Genomic DNA, 26,620 nt, shown 5'->3' with positions numbered 1-26,620 from the left:
ATATGATGTGGATTCGACATCCTCTGAAAGTACCTATTCTACATATTAGACTTGAGGAGGGACCTGATAATGCGCATCTCAAACAAGCTTGCTGACAATGCTGATGCAAAGGCACATTTTGAGTATCAAGACTCTAGAATATACCTAGACCATAAAATTATTGATATGAAAAATAAATCAAAGAATTACAGTTATTATAAAGCATTAAAGTTCTGGTTTTGCTTCTATTTGAAAAAGGTTTGAGGGCTCCCAAAACTTCAAAATCTGCTTTTGCAATATTAATCCTTTCTCGATTTAATCTCTAAAGGCTAAAGTTTGATAACTTTTGTAAAGCAAGTAAACTATTCAGTTAGTCATAATGCTCTCCTGGCTTGAATATGCCAAAGATCAACTATTTCAAGTTAAATTATTACATTTATATGTTTTTAATTCCAGAAAGGTCAAATGACTAAGTCAGGGTTACTTATCCAATTACTATAAAGGTCATGTCTGCAATCCAGGTCTCTGACTCCAAATCTTATACTTTTTTGTCCCTTTTTTTTGTCCCTTCTCTGTTGCTTCCAATAATGATGAATATTAGAGAATTCAAACCACATTGTTGGACCACAAAATCCCAATTCTTAACCTAATCTCTCAATTTCTAACATTATTTCAGGGAGTGTGTGTGTGTTGTGTGTGTGTGTGTGTGTGTGTGTGCAGAAAAGTTATATTGAAGGGAATGTACTTTGTCCACATCATTACAAGTTTACAAATTCAGCACAATTTTGTAGTTTCATGAGTTTATTTGGGTTTGCAAAATACATTAGTGAAAAGATGGGAATTTTACCATTATGGAGGACGGTGAAAAGAAAGATTTGATCTATTTATCTAAACCTAAAAATATTTCTCTTCAAAGAAATAACTACCAACAAATTATGAAGAATGGAGGCAGGTGCACACTTCTCAAGTGAGTACCGCCTGTTCAGGGAAACTTTATTCAAAGGGAAGAAAAAAATAATAATATTTGATTTCTTTTTAGGGATGTTTATCTCACTGAAGGTGACTGAAACAAAACTGATTTTCATAGTACAAGGAAAACAAAAGCTGGGAGCATGGGTGGTGAACCTATTTTCATGTCATTATCCAGAGGCTAGAGATGTGAAGCTATTTAGTAACACTGCACAGATATTAGTTGGAATTAAGAGTTTCTAAATCTCCAGGTGTAAAAACCTGCACTAACATTATGTTGGTACCAGTAGCAGGGGTTCTCGAATTTTTCCACTTATGGCCCCTTTCTGCCCAAGAAACACTGGGGTGACTTAAAATAAATCAGTATACAAAAATAGGCATATATTAAACATTTACTTATAATAAATAATAATTAAATTTATTTTGAAAACAAAGTTGTGTAACATGCACATTTATTTATAAGATCTCATGTGAGGTCACAAACCACATTCTAAAAAATTAAGGATTAAAGAGACAGCACAATAAATATAAATTATTTAAGTGAGATTAGAGTTTACATATACTCCCCCAACTATTTACCTAAGAATTTCTAACAAGAATCTGCCTTGGTACTCTCTCCTTCTTTCCTTTCCAGAACTCTACAGCATAGAAAAGGCCATGACCTGGGTGCAATCCCTGCCTCATTTCACTATGAATGAAATACTGTTATCATTTCCAGGGAAGATTACACTACAAGTGTATGCAGTGTATACAGATAGTTTTAAATTTAAAGATTTGGGTGGGGTCCCCAATTTGCCTTCCCTGAGCAATCCTGCTGATTCCCTGCTAGGAAGTTTAATATATATATATATATATATATATATATATATATATATGTGTGTGTGTGTGTGTGAGTGTGTGTGTCTGTGTATGGATTTGTAATATTCTCTTCACAGAATTAAGAAAATGGCAAGGGAACCAAGTTTCTATGTCCCCAAAGTTGTTTTCCACCAGTGTGTACTCACTAAAGCTGAGCATTGATGCTACAAAAATGCAGGCTCAAACCTTGGTCTTTCTGCGCTTCGCCTGAGAATAGTCAGTAACATCTGAGCTCTCATCTGAGATCTCATACAGAATTATAAGAAGTCTTGTTGCCTTTGTACAAAACACCAGTGCCCCAGTGCTGGAAAAGTCTTCAACAGGAATGCCACAAGCTTTTATTCATAGAAAGTCTCCAAGAAAGTACAAAATGTTCTCAATGTTGCATTGCCAAAAGGCCCTGACGTTATTTTTATTGACAGAAGTCTGACTCTGGCTGACATAACTAACTTTGCTTTACTTATCTGTAACACCATCTTATCAGATACAAACACTCACATATCCTGCCCCATGTTTCCCATTTATTTCATTTTCGTGTTGCCCTTCTTCTGCTCCATATCGGCTACCTGCTTCCAGACCCACCTTGCACAGAGAACCTCTCCTGCAGAGCCTGCTCTGACAGCTTATGAAGGCTTCCTGCTGGCTGAATATCTAGAGCACTTCAGAAAGCACACCTCCCTATTGGTACTGAAAAAGCATCAAGTTTCCTAGAAGATGCCACTGCAAGTAATCCTTTCTTGCCTCATTTTTCAGGATATATATATATATATATATATGTATATATATATATGAATGACTGAAGATAAAATATAAGCACAAAAAGTACACTAGTTGAAATTTCAAGATTCAGGCACTGAAAATGCCAATTAAAAGACACTTTGGTTTATAGCCAAAGCAGGACAGGAGTTTTAGGATTTTTTTGTTTGTTTTTATTTTTTATTTATTTTTTATTTTTTATTTTATAAAGTAGTTCACACTGGGGCTGGAGCGGTAACACAATGGGTAGGGCATTTGCCTTGCACGTGACCCACCCAGGTTCGATTCCCAGCATCCCATAGGGTTCCCCAAGCACCACCAGGGGAACCCTCAATGCAGAACTAGGAGGAAACCCTGAGCATTGTGGGGTGTGACCCAAAAAGAAAAAAAAAGTACTTCACAATATTTGATTACATTTAATATTTAAACAGCAATCCCACCACCATTACACCTTCCCATCACCATATTTCAGATGTTTCCCAACCCCTGCCCCAAAGAAGAACCAATATTTTGTATTGTTTGTTATGAAAAACTGTTGAAAATGCTACAAAAAAGTTTCCTTAGAGGAAAGAGTGTGAAGATTGTTGTATTTCCACAAGGGACCATTTTGTTTCTCGTTCACACTTTTTAACACAGCACAACAGGTAAGGTGTTTGTCTTTCACATGGCTGACCCAGGTTCAATTCCTCTGTCTCTCTGTAGGAGCCTGGCAAGCTACTGAGAGTATCCTGCCCGCACAACAAAGCCTGGAAAGCTCCCCGTGGTGTATTCGATATGCGAAAAACAGTAACAAGTCTCATGATGGAGACATTACTGGTGCCCGCTTGAGCAAATCAATGAACAACGGGAGAACAGTACTACAGTGCTACAGTGTGCATCAGAAGATACTAGAAGCACAAAGACCAAGAAGTCAGGACAATAATTTAAAAAAAGATATTATTCAATATAAAAATAAATTTCAAGTCTGGCCAAGCAATTATAAAATAAGAACCACTAAGCTAAAGGGATCACTTAATACTACTTGATCTCTTATGCCACTGTGGGTTTTCAGCTGACGACTGGTATAATCGGTGGAAGGGAAGTAGCATTCGCTAACTGCCAAGACTTTCCTGCTTAAAAAGTCTATTATTCTAGTACAAACAAAAATGGCAGCAACAAATGAAAATAAAAGCAGAGCAAACTGCAATATATATACACATAAATAAATAACTTACTGTGTTGACAGTGAATTCCGTTAAATCCTCGAGGGCATTTACAAACATAGTCGATGAATGTGTCGCCTCGGTAGGCTTCACTTATTTCACAGGTTCCTCCGTGATGGCACGGATTAGGAATACAGGGACCTGAAAACCATAAAAAGAAGCATTGCTCCATGACGCCTCTGTTTCAAAGTAAACATTGGTTCAACATTGTATAATTAACAATTTTATACAAAATACATTCCTTTGCATAATTTGCCTCTCTAATTTAATAACTCCATATATTGGGAAAACTTTCCTTGCTACATTTGATAAATGTTCTTGGTTCCTTTGTTGTCAATTAATTGCTGACTTCTACAGAAGAAGCTAATCAAAATACTTGGATGTAAGTCCTAATAATAAAAAAATATATGGAAAGGTTTAGACAATACACCCTGTGACAAAGGCTTTATAAAACAAAGTTTTCAGAGAGCAGACCCCAAAATAATGCAAAATTCTTAAAAGATGGAGCTATCCCAAACCAAAAAGCTTTTACGTGGAGAAGAAAAAAAACTTGTGTCAACACCGAAAGACATTCCAACTGTATGAGCGAATACATTTATACATAATACAACAACTATTATGAATTATATGCAAAATAAAAAGGAATTAATAGAATGCTAAGAAAAAACCACTAAAAATGGGTAGACGATCTGCAAGGACAATTATGAAAAGGACATACATAGATATAAAATAAGCACATAAAAAGGTATTCACTGCTTTTTACTCAGAAAAATGTTATCAATAATCATTACAAAATTGTAAGAATTGTTGTTATTCAAAAGGAAAGCAATGTATTGGGAGGATAAGATAAGAAGGGGATATTTATGCATTGTTGATGGGAATGGGAATTGGTGCAGCTATTTCATTAATTAATTAAGTTTGGTTTGGAGGCCACACCCAGTGGTGTCCAGGGGTTACTCCTGGCTCAGTGCTTAGGGATCACTCCTAGTGGTGCTTGGAGAACCATATAGGATGCCAGGGATTGACCCCTCATCAGTCACATGCTAGGCAAGCATCCTATCCACTGCACCATCTCTCCAGCCTCAGCACTATATCTATGGCCCCTAGTAGAGGTTTTTAGAATCAATAAGACTCCTTGGAAATCATCTAATCCAATCGTCTACTTTTGTAGATAGGGAAACAAAGCCTAATAAAAATGAACTGATTTATCTTCATATCTAAAATGACGAAAACTGAATTCAAAGAACCATATCTAAAAGGGAAAATATAGTTTTCAAGTGAAAAATAATTAAACTAGCCCTGCATCCCCACCCCCTTCTAGAGTAGTATGAAAGCAATAAGCAAAAAATGTCTTTTCCATGTTTTTATGTGCCTTTCCTGAACTTGATGAAGAAGGAGATAAAAAAAAAAGAAGGCTGAACTAGTAAAGCCTCCATCGATCTTGGGAGAAGTGCACCTTGAGGTTAATGAAGAGGGAAATCACTCAGACCACACAAGTGTTTAGGAGCCTGCACTGGAAAGGGTTGGAAGTTGGCTGGAAGCTGAGAATGAGCTAAAGGAGGAGAAAACTAAGAAAAGGAGACACCACAAACAGTAAAAAACTAACTTCAGGAAGAGAAGCTATGTGTGTGTGTGTGTGTGTTTGTGTGTGTGTGTGTGTGTGTGTGTGTGTGTATTTGGGTGGTGAGGGGGTCAAGCATTATGTTATGTGCTTCTATGAGAAGAAAAAGCCAGTAAGAATTTTCTATGGCTGAAGTGCAGGCAGAGTCTCCTTGCCCCCGCGCCTGGCTGTCCTCGCCGGGGCCCCTTGGAGGGAGCGGGTTGAGTTTCCCTCCCCGCCCCGACCAGGGCTCCAGCAGCTGAAGACCTCCAGAACCAGCCACCACCATGCTGAGACCACACTCCACATGCATGAAGGTACTGGCAGAGGAACAAAGGCATGCGGGTCCCGGGGCTAAGTTCTCCAAGCCTGCTCGGATCGGGGCTGAGTATCCTCCACCCAGATCCTCCAAATTCCAGTAGGCAGGGGTCACACCCACCAACTGGCACCCTGGTGCCGTGTAATCCCATCAACGGCCAAGACCCAGAGACTATAAAACCCAGCTCCCGGAAGCATGCAGCCGCATTCGCGGCCCACATCTTATTATGACATCTTATTATCTTATTCCTACTTTGGACAAACTGGCTGGCTACCAAATGTAACCTGCCCACCCGGCAGAGTCTGGCAAACTCCCAGTGGCATACCCAATATGCCAAATACCAGTAACAACGATGGGTCTCATTCTCCTAACTCTGAAAGAGCCTTGAATATGGCACTTTTTAAAAAAATCTCAGGGCTAGGACGAAGGAGACGTTACTGGGGCCTGCTCAAGGCAATCGACGAAGTGCAGGCTTATGTAGCATGCTCAGCTGTAACGTAAACAGCTTCCTGCAGTAAGAACCTAGGTCTACAGGAAAGACTTCAAGCCTCTCAGACTTGCATGCATGGTTAAGGTAAATGGCTCTGCTTTATATCTGCCTCACTGAGGCAGAAGGGAGTAAGTGTCACAGTACGAGATACTCAAGAGATTCAAAAATCCAGAGGATAGAGGAACCCACAAGCTGACCAGCCGGAGCTTTCAAAAGTCCTACGCACTCTAGCGTTTCCTGAGGGCAGAGTTGAAGTCTGTCCTGCAATCTCAGTGCAATCTCTGAGAATCCCAAAAGATCAGGCAGTAAATTAAAGTTCATTGGATATACAGCCTCAAGGACACTATGACCTCAGCAGGTGCCTGGGTGTCAGGAAAAAAACATTACCTGTTACACAGGTTGCAACTGCTATTATGTTTTCTACCACTAGAAATTTAATGATTTTTATTTAAAGGGTCAGGCTGAGGTAAAACACAAAGGGTAATGATTTAACCTTTCTAGAGTAGCCTACAGATTAAGTGACAGCAGGTACACATGACATTCTTTATGCTTTGTTTTATTTAGGAACAAGAAAATGGACTCACTCAGACAGGTAAAAAACATGTTAACTGGAAAAGTCACTCAGCCTGATGACAAATCTACCATTTTTCATTAACTCTCACTTCCTGCAATGTTAAAGATTTACACATCTACCTTGACAGATTCAACAGAATCAGCATGAGTGCACTAAACATGCTCTTAGAAATAATAACTCTAAAATCTTCAAATGAAAATATTTCAGGGTATTTTTTGTAGACAGGTCAAGGTGTACATTTAGTACATTTATAGTTAACTAATAATACAGGCTCTGCTCTGCTAATGGTCATCTAGGTGAGCTACATTTGAAGCCAATAATAAGTATTGTTTCCTCAATATTTTTCTGTAAAAATAATATAATTTGTACTTTGAAGCTAAAAGAGACAAAAAAACAACCCTATTCAAAGTAAAGGTTTTTGTCCCCTCTAATTTGAGATTAAGTCACATTTATTCATTAGGCTCTATTATCTACTGAGAACTCTGCTAGCAATTTCTCAGAACAAGTTTTATAAGGGTTTTAGATGAAACTGAAATTGTCATCAGGAGGCTGGAGACATTACACTTGCCTTGCACATGGTGACTCGGGTTCAATCCTCTGTACCCAATATGGTCCCCTGAGCTCTATCAGGAGTGAACCCCCTAGTACACCTTCAGGAATCAGCCCTGAGCAAGTATGGGTGTGGCCCCTAAGCAAACACAAAAGTAGCAACTGAAGTTTAAAACTTGTAACACATTCAAATACTCAATTATCTAAATGATGCTCAGTCTGGGGAAAAGGGAGTCTTATGCAGGAGGCCTAGAGGCAGTGAGTGACCAACAGGCCTGCACAACTCAGTGCTCAGACCCTAAGAACAGTGCTGCTCAGGTTCTATTGGGCTGGGAGTCATCAGGACCAAGCCTGTGCTTATGGGGGTCAAGTAGGACTAGAGGTAGAAAATGGGTCACTCATAGGCAAATCATTTACTCCTGACCATTGAGTTATCTCCCGGGCTCTGCAATTTAGTATTTTCATTGGAGGTAGGGTTTTTATCTACACTCATCCATGCTCTAGGCTTACTCCAGTGCTATGTTTGGGGGTAACTCCATGTGGTGCTCTGAGGACGGTCTGATTTATCATGGATCCAGCATGGACACTGCATGCAACACAAGGACCTTATCCCCTGTACTATATATCAGCTCCTAGAAACAAATTTTAAAAGCTAATCTCAATGGCAACACTGGTTATATACTATGTTTGGTAGCAGTCTTTGTTTATAGCATGGTTATTAGAAATTTATTCTTGGGTTTCCTTATCAACATCTAACAAATAGTTATAATGTCGTCATATTCTTAATTTCTACAATCAAACCTTTGCTATATGAAAGATATCTCATCCCATTTTATAACTTAATAGTATGCATATATCTGCAAAATTAGATATAAAGGTTTGAAAGTGATTTTATAGTAGGTTTTTTTTTATTAGTGAAACACCATGAGGTACAGTTATAGGCTTACAAATTTTGTGCTTGGGTTTCAGTTATACAATGATCAAGTGCCCATCCCTCCACCAGTGCCCGTCATCCATCAACCACGGGTCCCAGCATCCCCCCCACCCCCCATCCCCCCCATCCCATCCTGCCTCTGTGGCAGGGTATTCCCCCTTGTTCTCTCTCTCTTCTTTTGGGTACTGTGTTTTGCAAGATAGGCATTGAGTGGCAATCATGTTTGGTCTATAGACTACTTTTAACATGCTTCTCCCACCCTGGGAGGGTCCTCACAACACCCTTCATTTGGTGCTCTCTTCTCTATCTGAGCTTCCTTTTCACCTAGAATGTGTGGCTGGCCTTCCATTCATGGAGCAAAATTCCTGGTACTAATCTCAGCCATTCCTGGGTGTTAGTGTCCCTTTTTGTTGCTTTATGTTCCCCAGATGAATGCAATCTTTCTTTATATATATATATATATATATATATATATATATATATATATATAGTAGGTTTTGAAAGTAATGCTCAGGCACTGAGAATTTGTAAAAACAAAAATAAAACTGATGAAGAAATGAATTGAATTTATTTTTATTTCAAATACCTCTTAAATAGTTGTATCTTTATTAGTGTACAGTAGAAGCATACAGACATGACTAAAAAGCTTTATTTCTAATTAGTAGTCACAAATTTTTGAATGATCTGATTATATAACAAAAATGGCTAATATCACTCAACAATAAAAGTATGATTGCTCTTTGAAGATACAATAGAATTCCAGGAGCTTTAAAATCAATAATGCTCTCATATTTCTGTGGGAAATCTGTAAGTAGGTTCCAACACAATGGGGACAGCATAGGATCAATACTAATGAACAATTGAATTCAACAGTATGTTTTCCAGGCATTTTTATGCAAACTCATATGAGAATGTCAACAAGATTAATTGCTTACAAAAGCAATAGATTTATATGTTTTTTTTCTAAATTTCTGCATCAACCTTCTCACAGTTCCAATCTTAAGAGAGTTGAAATTATTTCCATATGTGTAACAGGATTAACTTTTCACACATTTAGGGAATACATCCTATTAAGAATTCCTTATAGACTGTAAGAAGATTAAAATAAATTTAAAAATTTTACTTTACTATGAAATGAAAAGGAGCTAAGGAGCTCATGTTGCTTGGGACAAAGATTCTGTCCACAGTTATCTCCTGTTATGGCCTACCCCACGATGTCTCCAAGCACACACCTCCCCCCCCACACACACACACCCAACAGCAAAGAGAGAGAGAGAGAGAGAGAGAGAGAGAGAGAGAGAGAGAAGATTAAATCTCATGATAAAGTGACATGCAAATGTAGATTCTTCGGTTTTGCAAGTTATCTTCACCAAAAACTGGGAGTAAGATTATCAATGAATGTATATGTCATATAATATAATAAGGAAATGCCAATAAGGCTATTCCAAGATAAAGTATTGACCTAAAGTACAATAAAATAGAAATAGTTATGACCCAAAGGTTTGTTCCAAATTAAGCTCTTCTAAACACATTAAAGTTCCCTTATTATAGTTTTGTCTTTACATTTAATAAGTTTTGAATATTTTGGTAGCTGCCATATTGAGCCACTGCAGGTCAATTTAAAAAAAATGAGAAAAAAGGAATCATTCTTGAAACACGTTAAACTAATGCACTAGTTATATTTTCTTGTATCATTATCTTCCTTTAAAATGTAAGATACAAACTTAGCCATCTAAGAGGAAAATTCATGAATGGGAATTTTGCTTACGTAAGGAGGAAGATAAATTAAATAAATATGGAACATTCTACATTAGGGGAGTATCAGCAAAATTAACGAATTGTTCTTTAAACATAAAAGTTTGTGAATAGATTATGAAAACTGAAATCAAGGGCAAAAGAGAAAGAGCTTTTCAATTGTTTCAAACAGTCTTTCTCTCCAAGAATTAACACTGGCGTTACCAAAATGACCAGGTAGCTTTAGAAAGATCTTGCGTTCCTCCACTGTTTTGGCAAATTACTGAAAAAAACTGATGGTTTCAAGCAATGTGGATTTATTCTTCTGTGCTTCTCTGGGCTGGTTGTCTAAAATCAGTGTCATCAATGCCCACGTCCCCCAAAGGCTCTGGACTACCCTTTCCTGTCTCTGGTAACTAAACATATCTTGGATTATAGCATAGTAGCTCCAGTCTCTACCTCTGTCATTACAGGCTTAATCCTCTAAGTTTCTGTTTTATTTTTCTCCTGTTCTTATATGATTAGTTATTGTTAAACTTAAAAGAAAATATATTCATCTCAACTTCATGAGTTGAAATCTTAACCTCCAGTACTTTAGAATGTGACTGCATTTAAAGGCAGGGTGGAAGAGTAGAGACACTGTGCAGGGGATGAAAGCATTTACCTCACGCGTGGCTATCTCTTGCACCATTCTCACACTGCATATGGTTGATCCATCATGTATTTCCAGGGGTTATCCCTGAGCAAAGAGCCTGAAGAAAGCCCCCAGCACTACTAGTGCTTGGAGTGGTCCAAAACCCAGAAAAATAGATAAGGTATTGGGAGTAATTAAGATAAAATGTGATCATATCAAGGGGCCCTCAAGGATCTAATTTCTTAGAGTGAGAGGGAATTTGTACATATTGAAGAGAGAGTTGACTATAAAACAAAAATTCCATCTTCTACAGCCCTAGGGGAGTGATCTCAGTATCAGCTGATACTACTCTGATACTTTTACTTGGACTTGAAGCATTTAGAAGTATAAATGAGTAAATTTCTATTGTTCAAGCAACCTAACTATGGGAGGCTTAGAAATAAAAATGCTCTTTCCAAATGGAATCACTTTTTTTTGTTTGTTTACATGAGGGCCACAACTGAAGATGTACAGGGGTTAAATAGAATCACTTTCTGAGGTACCTATTAAACAAGGATTTAGGAGAGTCTCAATTCAAACCACAATAGTCCCCAAGTAGATGTTTCTAATAACAACAAAGTTGACCTTGAAACGTTTGTGCGCTTTTAGACCTGATTGACAAAGCACTTGTATGTAGTTAATCCAACCCTTATTTAAAATCAATCTCATTTGATTCAAGTCAGCCCATGTGACATACACACTCTGGTGGTGCTGGAGAGTAGTTAAAATTTGGAGTGGTACCTAAGAAGAGGGTAGGAATGGGTACTTACATGAATCTAGTACTGCAAAATAAAGAAAAGTAGGGAAGAGTAAGGCATATTTCTTATAATTGACCTAATCAACTTAAAATTTTGTTTAGCATTGACTTGCAAAAACTCAAAGTTATATTTTTTTGGATTTTTGGTTTTTCAGACTGAGTGAACATTCTGATGCAGTCTTTAGATTTAGCACAGCAGTAGGGCATTTGCCTTGCACGCAGCCAACATGGCCGACCCGAGTTCGATTCCTTCGCCCCTCTCAGAGAGCCCGGCAAGCTACCGAGAGTATCTCGCCTGCACGGCAGAGCCTGGCAAGCTCCCCATGACGTATTCGATATGCCAAACACAGTAACAACAAAGTCTCCAATGGAGACGTTACTGGGCCCGCTCGAGCAAATCGACGAACAACGGGAGGACCTTTACCTTTACTTTTACCTTTAGATTTAATATTTGTAATAAACACATGCGATTATTTGTCTCACGTTAGCTGATGAGCTTTTATTTTTCCAGTAAGTATCTTACTAAACATTGGTATAGCTTTTGTCTGCAGCAATAGTATAGCGGGTAAGGCATTTGCCTTCCATGCGGCCGACCTGAGTTCAATCCCCGGAATACCATATGGTCCCCCATGTTCCACCAGGAGTGGTTCCTGAGTGCAGAGCCAGGAGTAACCCTTGAGCATTTCTGGGTGTGACCCAAAAAGAAAAAAAAAACACATTGGTATAATTTAAAAAATTTAACAATAACATTTAAGTAAAGGTTACATCACATTACAAAATGATAATTTTTAGAGACACGTATAATCATGGGGTACAGTTTCCTTCTTTCTCTTGACTATGTGCCTTGCACACCGCTACCAGGACACCTTCTAAAAACACCACTTGCTTCATGAAAATTCTCGTATCAGAATGTTTATACCCCAAACAGAACGCTGTCTCAATATTTTGAAGAACTAACACAACTACAAGTTTGATTATTCCAAACATGATCTTTTGGAGTTATCTTTTATACAATTAATAAAATTTTTTGACTAAACGTTCACACGGATATTACTGTTAATAGAGCAATATGGAGTACACTTTGGCTTTTCTAAAACAAAGGGAACTTGGGGGTATGGTACCACCAGCAGGTCAATCTGTACCTGAGGCGAGTACATCAGCAGTCTGATGGTGCTGTCAGACTATCAGATACTCCAAAATTGCTGCTGTGCCTTTGGCCAGACCCCCAAAATGGGAAAAGTTTGGTAAGAAAGTAAACAGCAAAAAGTTAGGTATGTGGGAGACACACCCACAAATGACCTTCAGCTCAGCTATATAGTTGGAGGCATGGCCTCTGGTTTCTGATCGAACTACTTAATGGCCATGATCACAGACACTCAGAAACGAATCTCAGAATCCAATGGCTTTTGGCAGAAATGAGTCCTATTCCTCCAGTAGGTTACTGGCGCTGGGACACTCCAGGTGAGAATAGGTTTCGCACCTTGGCCTGTTCTCCCTGACGGCCCGGTGACTACCATTCTCCAGAGGCCACTGGACAGTCAGGTTTGGGCCCGCAGTGACGAGACACACAGGGCCTCACAGAATGGGAGTGGAGCTGGCCCTTTCCTCTCCATCCCAACGAGGTATCGAGTTGTCGCCCAAGAACAGACTCTCTGGCTCCTGATCAAGCTGCTTAACAGCCATGATCCCACATACTCAGAAACAAATCTCAAAACCCAACAGCTTGTGGCAGATATACATCCGGACCCTGCAGTAAGTTACTGTTGCTGGGCCACACCAGGGGGAAAAGGTACTATCCCTTCTCCTGCTCCCTCTAGGCAGCTTGGTGGCCGCCATCTCAGAGGCCACTGGACAATCAGGCTTGAGCCCGCAGTGACGAGACACGTGGGGCCTCACTGGATGGGGGTGGAGCTGGCCCTTTCCTCTCCATCCCAACGAGACCCCGAGTCGCCACGCACGGATGGCCTCTCTGTCTCCTGATCAAGCTGTTTAACAGCTATGATCCCAGAGAGTCAGAAACAAATCTTGAAACCTTGGGCTTTTGGCAGAAATACATGCAGACCGGACAGTAGGTTACTGTCACGAGTCCACCCCAGGGGGGGAACGGTGCTGTCCCTCCACCTGCTACCCCTAGGCGGCTCAGTGGATGCCATCTTCCAGAGGCCATTGAACAGTCAGGTTTGGACCCGCAGTGATGACACACGCAGAGCCTCCTGGGATGGGGGTGGAGCCTGCCCTTTCCTCTCCATCCCAACGAGATCCCGTGTCACTACCCACGAACGGCCTCTCTGGCTCGTGATCAAGCCATTCAATGGCCATGATCCCAGAGACTCAGAAACAAATCTCGGAACCCAAGGGCTTTTGGCAGAAATGCATCCTGTTCCTTCAGTAGGTTACTGGTGCTGGGCCAGCCCAGGTGGGAATAGGCTTCGTGCCTTGGCCTGTTCCCCCTGATGACCCGGTGACCACCATCTGCAGAGGCCACTGGACAGTCAGGTTTGGTCCCGCAGTGACGAGACACGCAGGGCCTCACAGAATGGGAGTGGAGCTGGCCCTTTCCTCTCCATCCCAACGAGGCATCGAGTTGTCGTCCAAGAACAGACTCTCTGGCTCCTGATCAAGCTGCTTAACAGCCATGATCCCAGAGACTCAGAAATAAATCTCGAAACCCAGCAGCTTATGACAGATATACATCCAAACCCTGCAGTAAGTTACTGTCATCAGGCCACATCAGGGGGGAAAGGGTCCTGTCACTCTGCCTGTTTTCCCTTGGTGGCTCGTTGGCTGCCATACGCCAGAGGCCACTGGACAGTCAGGTTTGGACCCACAGTGACGAGATACGTGGGTCCTCATCGGATAGGGGTGGAGCCAGCCCTTTCCTCTCCATCCCAACGAGACCCCAAGTTGCCACCCACGAATGGCCTCTCTGTCTCCTGAGCAAGCCTCTTAAAGTCCATGATCCCACAGACTCAGAAACAAATCTCAGAACCCAGTGACTTTTGGCAGAAATGTGTCTGGAGCCACAGTAGGTTACTGTTGCCAGGCTACCCCAGTGGGGAAAGGATGTTTTCCCTCTGCCTGCTCCCCCTTGGCAGCTTGGTGGCCGCCATTCTCCAAAGGCCACAGGATAGTCAGGTTTGGGCCCTCAGTGACGAGACATGCAGGGCCTCACGGCATGGGGTTGGAGCTGGCCCTTTTCCTCCCTGTCCCAACAACACCCCGAGTCGCTGCCTATGAACGGCCTCTCTGACTCCTGATCAAGCTGCTTAATGGCCATGAGCCCAGAGACTCAGAAACAAATCTTGGAACCCAGCAGGTTTTGGCAGAAATCCCTCCAGATTTAAGTGTTATAATTTTGGAATTTCAAAATCACACGGCCACTTCTGCAGCCAAGCAACATTATATGTTATTCTTAACCAGCAATAGAAAACAAATTGTCTACTGTTGCCTTTTCAGCAGATCTGAGTGTTGGGGTAAAATCCCAAATAATAATAGTGGGTATGGTGTCGAAATATTGAATGTAATCAAAGTACAGAGAGAGAGAAATATGGAAATCTTCTGCCCCACAGGTAGGGGGAGGGTGTGGGATGGGGGCATACTGTGGTTTTTGGTGATGGAGAATGGGCACTGGTGAAGGTATAGGTATTTCGTTGTATGACTGAGACTTAAGCCCGAAAGCTTTGTTATTGCTCTCACAGTGATCCAATAAATAAAGTTATAAAAAAAAAAGAAAGAGTAAGGTAGAGTTCATGCCCACTTCAATTCACCTAATAAGTGGCTGAATAAATAGCAGTACTCCTACATTTAAAAAATAAATAAATATATAGATAAAACAAAGGGAACTATATTCATTACACATTTAATACTTGGTACCTTAAAGCTATCTTTTAGAAACATTTTGTAAATTTGATGAATATCGCATGAAATCAAGCAAATATAACTGTTGAAGTTAGCAATATAGACCCAGCACATTGTGAAATCTTAGGCCATGGGATTAAACATTACTAAGAGAAATATGGATATTAAAAGTATACACCATCACAATAATTAATATCACACTCATCTTATAGCAACTAAGGAAAAACTACTAATTCTCCTTGAAAATTCTTATGCAATTCAGAAACCATATGTAAAATCCAATGTAATTAATAAACCTGACATTGAGTATTTTTTTCCCCAGTGCCAGGAATGAAATTCAGGGCCTCATACAAGGAAGACAAGCATTCTACTGCTGAATCATATTCACAGTCTCTTGATATTTAGTACTAAAAAAGGTCTTTTCATCAAAAAGTTATTTTAGTAATTATAGAAAACCAGCTTTTCTTACTTGATGAAATCATAATAATTTCCCTTCAACTCTTTAAAAGTCCTTTGTTAATAAGAGAACTATTTCTAAACAAAGCTCTGCAAATCACTTGTTTGAGATCTACATTTGTCAGAACTCACCTGCCATGCACTGCAAAACACAACTCAAGCTTGAAAATAGATAGTGACAAGTGGTAGAAAGTATTAAGATAGCGCTCACATTTGCCATCAGTACTCTGATTTGTTTCCTCTTCTACATGTCAATAGGATTGGGCATAGATTAAAGACAGAGCGGAGACCAGTGGTTTCTATGTGCACTGTTTTAATCAAATATCTGAGCCAGTTTCAGGATCATCAAGCAATCTTATTGTTTCATAAAAACAGCTACAAAATTTCTTTTCTTCATCAATCTTTCCTTGACAGCTCCTCACCTTTTCCAGGTTTATACTGAACTTGCTGCCTCTACTGTATGATTAGCATCCCACTGCACACTAGTTCCGTCTTTAATTATTTCATGAGATTTCTCTGACTCTATGACAAGATTATGGATTGCTTGTATAGAACAGCACCTACTAGGTCATTTTTTTACAGTCACGAGCCCTGATGACGTGCAAGATACTTTGATATATCTTTTTCTTTATTTTTATCTCTTTTTATTTTTCAGGGCAGGGTACACACCAAGAGCTTTTCAGGCCTTACTCCTGGCTCTGCCCTCAGGAACCACTCTTGGCAGGGTGTGGGGAACCACAGAGGCACCGGCTGCCTTTGTGCAAGCAAGAGTCATACCCACTGTAGTATCACTCCGGCCCCCTGACGTTTCTTTTTGATTATATTTATTGGCTAAAAATAGTGAAGAAATATAAGTACATAATTCAACTTGCTAATTGCAATCTATAACAGAGCCTAAAATTTTAAAGATGGCCTGCATTTAACCCACGGTTCATTCTTACCTACTGTTCATAGGTTTCAAAAATGTCATTTAAAGCCTAGAGACAAGTTCAATTTATTTTGCTGACTGCTGTATTGACTTTGAAAATATAATATCCTGGCTAATCATATCATTATAAATAAGTTTAAAAATAGGTGCACTACTTTCATAAAACTAAAGCTTTTTCTCATGAAAACTAGCAGAGTGTCTGTGATTTGAAATCAGTGACAGGAAACAGGGCAAAGATTTCTGTTTTAACTTTTGAAATCTGGTTTCTGTGACTGCCATCTTAATCATGAGACAGTTTGATCCCTGGAGGACATATTCCAACTACACTCGGATGGAAAAGGTGCCTGCCCAGACATCACAGCTGTGAACAAAGGCGGCACAGCTGGGCAGGCAAGTTATGTTTGGATTGTCTCCTCAGGTCTCACATGTGGCTTTTTTGTGGCAGACTTGAGAAAGCATAAAACAAAGCAGGCATGGATTCTGGCCAGCAGGCCATCTGCTCCTTCACCCACTGTGATAATTTGGCCTTGTAGAATTTTGTTAAGTGAGCATTAAGTAATGACCATGTCAAACAGAAAACATAATGAATGCTTCTTAATCATTGGATGAAAGCTTCGGGGATGTTTGCCCAAATACAGAAAAGGTCACCGGCACAAACTAAGAATTAAAAGGGTGAAAAAAGTCCAAAAGGAACACCAATGAAATCGATGCAAAACAGCAATAATTCTATTTTTTCACTTTCTTACTTTTGCTTATATTGAATGTATGTCAACCAGAAGAATATGGCAGAGGCACAAGAAAGCTAGAAATATCATAGCATTTTCTAATACACAATATGCTCAATTCATTGATGCATATAAGCAAATAATGGTAGAAGACTGAAAATACATCTGAAGGGCTTTTTCATTATGATGTGAATTGGTCTAAACAATAATTTGTTTTGACCCCTTAACACCAAGCTTTTTTCTTTTCCAAATAATTTCCCAGACTAATACCAAGAGGACACTTATTGATCAATACACTTTCTATTTTATTATTTTAAGATCAATTGAATAACTCTATTTGGAGAGAACTTTTCCTAATACACAATTAGCAACTATAGAATCATGAACTTTTAAATCCTCAAAGAGAATTTTAATGATGCATTTAATAAACTAGTTTCAGGGCTCTCTTTTGACTTGAAAACTGCCATTAGTCCCTCCCACCGAGAAAACCAAACCCTATACATTTGGGTTTATCTTTTATAGTCAGTGCAACATCCACTAATCACAATAATGATCAAAAATATTTTACCTGGGTGAGTTTGCATTTTAAAATTAAAAGATAACAAAAATTATTTATTTTCCTAAAATCTACCGTAGTTTAGAATGTCTTTATTCCCCCATTCATTGTGTATTCTAAATTACCAGTTCTTTCCATGAGACGCAATATTTTATTATATAGATTCATTCATATAACTTATTCTCATATCATTGAAAATATTTTCTTTTAATATTCTAGCTGGGCTGCAGTGATAGCATAGCGGTAGGGTGTTTGCCTTGCGCACAGCCTGCCGGCTGAGCCGGGTTCAATTCCTCCGTCCTCTCAGAGAGAGTATCTCGCCCGCACGACAAAACCTGCCAAGCTACCCGTGACATATTCAATATGCCAAACACAGTAACAACAAGTCTCATGATGGAGACATTACTGGGCCTGCTCAAGCAAACTGATGAAGAACAGGAGGACAGTGCTACTGCCCTCAGAATATTCTAGCTATTGTTTCATTTATTTTTCATTCATCTAATTATATCATTTAAAATGATAGTTGCTATCAGCTTCAAACACAAACGATTATAGTGGCAGACAAAACAGATCCTCTTTCTGTTCTCATATAAGTTCAATGAGTGGATAAGCTAATGCCCAGAAGTAACCGCATTAAGTATAATTTTTAAATTAGTCAAGCAAGAAAGGTACAGTGTACCTAGAGTAACTATTGGTAGGAGATCCTTTAAGGACATAATACAGAAATTTAGCAATAATAACAAAGAAAAAGTGAGAGAAAAACATAGATAATCAATGCACAAATCAGGAAGGGAAATATGAAAATAATAAGAGTCTTCTATGCCAGTTTAGCTGAAACAGACAGAATTAAGTATGAGTGATAGAAACCAGATCTAGCAGGCTGTAAAAAAATCCTGTACAAAACAACAAATACTTTTATGGAAATACATGATATGTACAAGTGATGGTATGATAGGACAAGAATTACTATTCTAAGGATAATTTTGTGTGCTATGCTATATGGAATAAACTTTGGAAAGTAACATTATAGATGAAGGGGGAGTGTTAAATGTTATCATCAGATGAGTGTGTAAGGAAGGCTGGATTAGAGTGGAAGGTTTGAGACATGGAAAGAATTAGACAGCACTTGAAAGAGAAAGGTCACGGACGATGACTGTGTTTCTGGATTTTGCAACCTGGTGGGAAAATAAATATTGATGCCATTCTCTAAGACAAAAAATACTGAAAGGAAGTCTAGACTGTAAGGGAAGATCATGAGTCAGCTTTGAATCTACTTGTCAACATAGGATTTTAAAAATAAAGAGAAGGCTGGTGAAATATCTCAAAGGCAAAAACTCTGCATGCTCTGGTTCTGGATTTGATCTCACTAATCACATGTTCTCCTGAGCCCTGCAGAGAGTAATAACTTACCCCTAAGCAACAGTGAATATAACCTGAAACCAAAACTAAGCAAGAAAAACAAACAAACAAAAAATAGAGAGAATGTGGTCTAGGGATATAACGGTTTGTGTCTCTAAGTAAAGGTGTTACTTAGTGGGTACATATGAAATAAAGGCTTTAGATAATATAGGGAATCCAGAAAGAGGAATCAAGAAATGTAATTATTTATGCTATATAAGAACTGCAATACTCCAGAGAAACAACAGTCAGAAAGATAATAAAAACATTAACAGAAGAATGAAATGATTGTGACACCTAACATATTTCTTTGTACTAGTAATGAGCTATTTAATATATGTATGTTTTATCACTCGGAACTCCAAATACAATAGGATTTTGACTCTGTGCTTCCTTTATATCCCACTTTGTGTTTTAGATAACTCCTTGAACAAATGCTTATGAGATTAATAAAAAAAACATTAATTTATGGACAATGTATAATACTGCAACATTTGTGCAGAGGAATGTTTTTATTTAAGTTACATTATTTTATTTTATTTATTTTGAAAAACTCAACAATACTCAGTGCTTACTCCTAGCCCTTTGCTCAGGAATTACTACTGCAAAGAGTGCTCGGGGAACCCCATGCTCGGGAATGCCAGGGATCAAATCCACGTCAACTGTACACACTATTCACTGTACTGTAACTCCAGTACATTATTTTATAATGGACACTCTGCTTGATCCTTTTGTACATCAAATAAATCTCTATGAGAATAAATAAGGAAAGCTGAAGAAATCGCCAATAATTTGACTGTTTTGCCAATAATTCTGTAGAATAGCTAAAGAAAAGTTGGAGAAACTGCCAATAAATTTTGCTTGCAAAAATCGTGATTGGTCTATTTCAATTACTTTTGAATATATAAGGAAACAAAATATAGAAAATAGAGAGGATAAGATGCAAAAACAATACATAAAAAATGAGTAAAAGAATAATTTTAAAAAATAGAAAAAAATACAAGAAGGGAGAAAAATTTTAGATATTCCTGAAGTTAAATTGGCTATTTTTGTTTTAGTTTTTCTAAGTTCTTATCCACTATTCTCAATTTTGCACTGTCATTTTATGGTTAGAAACGGTTTTGTTTAATTACATATCTACAACTCTTCTGGGCAAAATCAGTCAGTAAATAACTTTTCCATTGAGATAAGAAAACCTATACAAGGATTTACCCCTAGGGTTAGGGTTAAAGTGTGAGTAAAAAAACTAAAACTCAAACCACTTAGAAATAATATAACTTACTCAATGCAAATCATTTGTCTGTGTGCTTCCTCTAAGACATGAAAAAGCAATAGGCAGTTAAATATTTGAGAGTTCTAGAAATCCACTTAAAAATAAGTATAACAACTAATTATCATTGCAAACCCAATTAAAAATGCTGCAGTATTAAACACAATTCATTCTCTAATCCATGAATGTATTAAAACTGCAGCACAGATTTGCATTACTATGAAAATCCTTATTTCCACTTTCCCAGTGTCACATATTTAAATGAATAAGTTCTCTGCTATATTACTAGCACAAATACAAAAGGGGAAGTGGCAGATAGAGCTATGGTAATCACTGTATTTCTTATAAAAAGAAATCCTTCCTGTTGAGGCTTTGTGGCGAACAGTGTAAAAGACTGGTTGAAATTTATATGGCAAGGCTTCCTTCACAAAGTTATTAGATGTCTCAAAACTCTTCAGCTTGATAAAAATAATTAAAAAAAATCAAAATTCACACTTAATAACATCACTGTCTTTAGATTTGGACACTATTTAATGCAATATGGAATATGGTAATATTATCATTCAAAAAGTAGTGGTAACAATCCAGTCTTGAGACTATGATGATTTAAAGTGTTTTCATGATCCACATAAAAGTATGTTGCATAAAACGATCAGAATACCACCATTTGGATGAAAAAAGAGAGAGAATCACATATTCTGTACAAAACACCTGTGGAGTTTATGGCTGTTACCCTTTGTTATTTCCAACAATTTATACTGTATAAAATAGTATAGTTCAGAGAAATCATATAAAGTAGTGTAACCTTTAGTCACTAATCTATTACTTTAAATAGCACTGTCCTGTAGCACTGTCCTCCCATTGTTCATCGAGAATCAGTAACGTCTCCCTTGTGAGACTTGTTGTTACTGTTTTTGGCATATTGAATACGCCACGGGGAGTTTGCCAGGCTCTACTGTGCAGGCTGGATACTCTCGGTAGCTTGCCGGGCTCTCTGAGAGAGACAGAGGAATCGAACTCAGGTTGGCTGCATGCAAGGCAAACGCCCTACCCGCTGTGCTAGTGCTCCAGCCCAATACCTTAAATAATATTTGATTACTGTAGCACTGTCCTCCCTTTTTTCATCAATTTGCTGGAACAGTCTCCATTGTGAGATTTGTTGTTACTGTGTTTGGCATATCAAATATGTCACGGGTAGCTTGCCAGGCTTTGCCGTGCAGGTGAAATACTCTCAGTAGCTTGCCGGGCTCTCCGAGAGGGGCAAAGGAATCAAACCCGGCTCGGCCAGGCCAGCAGCTTGCAAGACAAACACCCTACCACTGTGCTATTATTATCCTTAATATTTGATTACATCCGATCTAAATGCAGCAGATGCTGTCACTGTCACTGTCACTGTCCTCCCGTTGTTCATCGATTTGCTCGAGCTGGCCCAGTAACGTCTCCATTGGAGACTTTGTTGTTACTGTGTCTGGCATATCGAATATGTCACGGGGAGCTTGCCAGGCTCTGCCATGGGGGCGAGATACTCTGGGTAGCTTGCCAGGCTCTCCGAGAGGGGCAGAGGAATCGAACTTGGGTCGGCCATGTTGGCTGCGTGCAAGGCAAACGCCCTACCGCTGTGCTATCGAGATGCTATTGAAATATAATAACTTGTTTTTTAAAATCAACATATCAAATATAAAAGATTTTTAAGACTAAACAAGAATTTAATATAAGTGACAGGAGTGTGGCTACTCCTTGCTCAATATGGCAAAACTTTTAGTGTGATTTTTGCAAAACTACAAAGTCTTCAGATAATTTGTGAGTCTATTTGAAGTAGGTCACAAAGGGTGATATAAAGAGATTCATGAATGTTAATTTTATGCTGAAAATCAATTGTAAGTGTATAAACACAATAATTTATGAAGAAATAGCTTAACAATGTCCTGGCATTACTGTATAATACACTATGGTACTTTCATATACAAGATGTGTTAAAATCTAATGGAAAATTGGAAAAACGGCTAAAATGTATCTAATTTGAATTTTCAAGAACAACCATAATATCCAAGACAAATTATCTTCTGGAAGTAGACTGAGGTTTCCTTCATAATTACAACAGGAATCCTATTATCTTTGCCTTTATTCTCTACTAGATAAAATAATTTTGACGATGATATGTATCAAAACTTGAGAGTGCAAAGTTCCTTTGATCCATGTGCTACAGATCGAAATGTGGGAAATCTCAAAGAGATTCTTAAATATCCAAAAACTCCACCTCTGTTCACCTCTGTAAAAGTATGATCTGATTCATACCTCTATTTACATCAGGCTTCACAGTTTTCCTAGGATATCATTTCTATCTCTGACTAAACTGGCCCCTGGAGCATAAGGGCATAAATGATTTCACCTTGCATTGGGAAGCAGTGTTGGCTCCACTATCAGAATGTTGAATGACTCCAAAATCAGGGAAGAACAATCACTATAAATGATCTGCTGATATTAATTGAAACAAATAATAATATGGAATATATAACTCCCACTGCTGTACTGAACAGACCAGTAAGACTTCCCCTTCATAGGCTTTCATCTATCCCCACTTCTTAATAATTTGTTGTGCCAACTCCTTCACTTCTATAAGAACATTGATCAAAATAATTTTTTCTCAAGGCTATTTCCAGAAGAAATGTTACATTTTCCTAGACAAAATTGCAAAACATACATATCCTCAGTTCCAATATTCACATCTCTCCTTCATTATGCATTTCTTTTCTCAGAGCATTAACCACCAATTCTCCTATGTATCCATTTTTATTTAATCATTGTTCAATGTCAGAGAGACTCCTTTCCAGAATGCAAGACTGATATAAATATAGAACACTTTATGTGCCTAGCCATGACATATGCAGTTTATATTTGTAAACAGAATTTGTCTCTGTATTTAAGTGGCTAAGTTTTCCAGTACTCATGGAATAATATGACAATAAACTTATTAAATATGATCAAAATTTGAATTATTTATTCATATTTGAGAACAGGAGCTATCTGGGCATAAATGATTAGGGTTAGAAATAAAGGAGGTATTTATAAATTGTATTTTAGTATTACAATTGTGTTTTCTATTCTGAACTATACTAAAGACTATAGAAAGAATAGCTCGTATTTTTTCTATAGTTAATACATCCAGGAGTAATATATTGAAACTTAAACCTTAGAATATTTTGTTTCCATAGGCAACAAATTTAGTTTATTCTTACAGATAACTTAAATTTATAATATACATTAGTCTTCAGAAACTCATTAAGTAGATGCAATGTACCAAGTACTGGGTATAATAAACAATATCAAATATAGCAAGTAGATTAGAAAATCTTATGTCAATGAAAAGGATAATCAAGTAGAGAAATGTAATACAAGATATAAGATCTTAGACGCGGCAATAGAGTTTTGGAATGATGCAGGAAGATATCGTGGACTCTAGTCTCTCAAACAAGATGAATGGAGGTTAATGTTTAAGGAAAGTAAGTTATAGCTTTACAGTCAGGGAGCCTTACCACATGTAAAAATACTCCGCTTTTAGAACTGAAAGTAATACTATACTACTTGAACCTGAAATTGAAGAGGTTGAAGAGGATGTCGGAGAGATTAGTAGAGCCTGATTAGGACAAGTCGGATTATAGATTTTGACTTTATCTGGAGGGCGAGGGGAAGTTATTTAAAATTTTTCACAAACAACTAAATTAAATTAAAAAGGCTGACTCAGTACACATAAGTTAGTGTGTAGGATCAGCTACCTGATGGAAGTTGGGCAGTTGGGCTATAGATATTTTTATTTCCTGTGCAAAGTATAAATATATATATATATATATATATATATGCGAATAGCAGAAATGACAGTGAAAAATAATGTGATGGGAAAAATACAGAAGCATTTTAAACACCAACTGCGGGGCTTAGGAAGCATCTGAGCAGCAATCTGGTCCTCTCAGCTATACTTGATGCTTAGTAAATGTTCAAGACTAAAAACATCACTGTGTCAATCACTATATAGCGCAGCTGTATATCAAATATCAAAGAATGATAATTCCATATCTTCCAAGGATAGAAGGTATGTACTTTGATAGGGTAATAACAAGGCAATAAAAATTAAAATGTGTATGAGAGTGATTTTAATGACAGACCTGATGGTCGCTGCTAATACTGAGGGAATTAGGGTTTAAGAAGAAAAGGATATGAGTGAAAGGACACAGATAAAAAAATATTAGATTAAAAAAACAGATGTAGCCTAAAAAATCAAATGATTTCTGAATCTGAGAAAAAGTAATACTTCAGTGAATTCATATAAAAATGAAAGTGGTTGGAGAGAGAGGATACGGGTCAAGCACTTACCTTGCAAACTTCAGAGTATAATTCAATCCCTGAAGTAGCAATTAAGAACAGAACCCAGAATACTATTATGTGTAGCCTGACCACTCCAAAGAATATATTTTGGGTGTATTTTATAAAGCATTAAAAATGATGGGATATTAGCAATATATGAGGCTGCAGAAATAGTTCAGGAGGTAGAGCATGTGCTCTGCATTCAGCAAACCCTGGCTTGAATTCCTAGCATAGCATATGTTCCCACCAAAACTGCTGAACATAAAGTCTGGAACAGCCACTGAGATGACCCGGGCATGGCCCCACCACCCCCACCTAAAAAGAAACATACTAAGTAATTTTTCTTCCTATGACCAAAATAGGTAAAAAATAATTAGTATGGAAAGAGACATACAATCTAATATGATGTCATTTAAGGTTATTGCTGTCTTATTTATCTAGTACATAAAATCATCCATAATACAGCTCACAGAGGATCCTGATATACTGAGTTTTAACGCCCTGATTGGCTAGGGCTTCAATGACCAGGATCTCACCATTCTACAAGGAAGTGATCATCAATGTAAAGAGAGGACTTCAGCATGGTGATACCATTTCACCTTAACTATCAGTGCCACACTTGAGACCGTCATGCGATGACTGGAATGGGAAGGAATGGGTGTGAAGATAGTCATCAACTACACCACCTCCACTTCACTGATGACATCGTTCTAATAACACCAAACATTAGCCAAGCGGCACAAATGCTGCCGACTTCGACCGTGAGTGTGGAAATTTTGGACTGCAGCTGAATCACACGAAGACAATGTTCATGAGAAACAGACTCGTTCCTGACATTCCATTTGCTCTCAACGGAACATCTCCGAATGCAGCAGTTATGTGTAGTAGGTTGAGAACTCAACATAACGAATGACCTGGCACCTGAGATGTGCAGGAGGAAGAGCGCAGCTTGGAACGCCTTCAAGAACATGGAAGAAATAGCTAAGAGGATGAAGAACCTCCGGCTCCAGGCACAACTCTTCAACTCTATCATTCTCCCTGCACTAACATAAGCCTCAGAGATCTGGGCCCTACAAAAACAGGATGAGAATGCTATTTGGGTCTCCCAAAGAGGAATTAAAAGCTTTGCTTAGAGTATCATGCTTCACTCAAGTGAAAGAAGGAATCTGGAGTTCCGACCTCCGTCGATGATCGAGAATCAGAGACGATGTCTCATTTGCAAAGGCGTCAGAAATCAGATGGGCTGGACACATAATGTGATTTGAAGACAACCTCTGAACTAGAGCTGTTACTGACTGGATTCCATGGGATATCAAAAGAATGTGTGGCTGTCCACCAATGAGATGGTTAGACTTCGTCAAGATCCTGAACAAATGGTTAGAGGCCCTTCGTGTTCCTGTAGCGAGCAGACACCATTGGGCTACACTAGCACGAGACATTAATGGCGCCCACTCAAGCAAATCGATGAGTAATGGGATATTAAGTGATCAAGTGATAAAAATCATCCAGAGGCAACCAAAAGTAATTTGAGGAAATAGTAAAAACAAACAATTGCCCCTTCAAAAAAATAAAACTATATAAATAAGGTATAAATAAGGTATATAAGGTATATAAGGTATATAAGGTATAAATAAGGTATATAAGGTATATAAATAAGGTAAAGGTAATAAAACATC

At 38.3% G+C, this 26,620-nt stretch overlaps 1 protein-coding gene across 2 annotated transcripts in view; it reads right to left on the bottom strand.

The window, feature by feature from the left end:
- EDIL3 (EGF like repeats and discoidin domains 3) overlaps window positions 1-26,620 on the bottom strand; it is a 489,148-nt gene that overhangs the window by 264,272 nt on the left and 198,256 nt on the right. For both annotated transcript variants that reach the window (XM_056112534.1, XM_056112535.1), the window contains exon 4: window positions 3,777-3,905. In XM_056112534.1, coding sequence (XP_055968509.1) covers window positions 3,777-3,905 — 129 coding nt within the window. The remainder of the gene's footprint in view (window positions 1-3,776; window positions 3,906-26,620) is intronic.

This window comes from Sorex fumeus, unplaced genomic scaffold (assembly GCF_029834395.1).
Source record: "Sorex fumeus unplaced genomic scaffold, SorFum_2.1 ptg000018l, whole genome shotgun sequence".
NCBI lineage: Eukaryota > Metazoa > Chordata > Mammalia > Eulipotyphla > Soricidae > Sorex > Sorex fumeus.
Note: the sequence above shows the minus strand (reverse complement) of the source record. Positions and strands in the feature narration are given on the sequence as shown.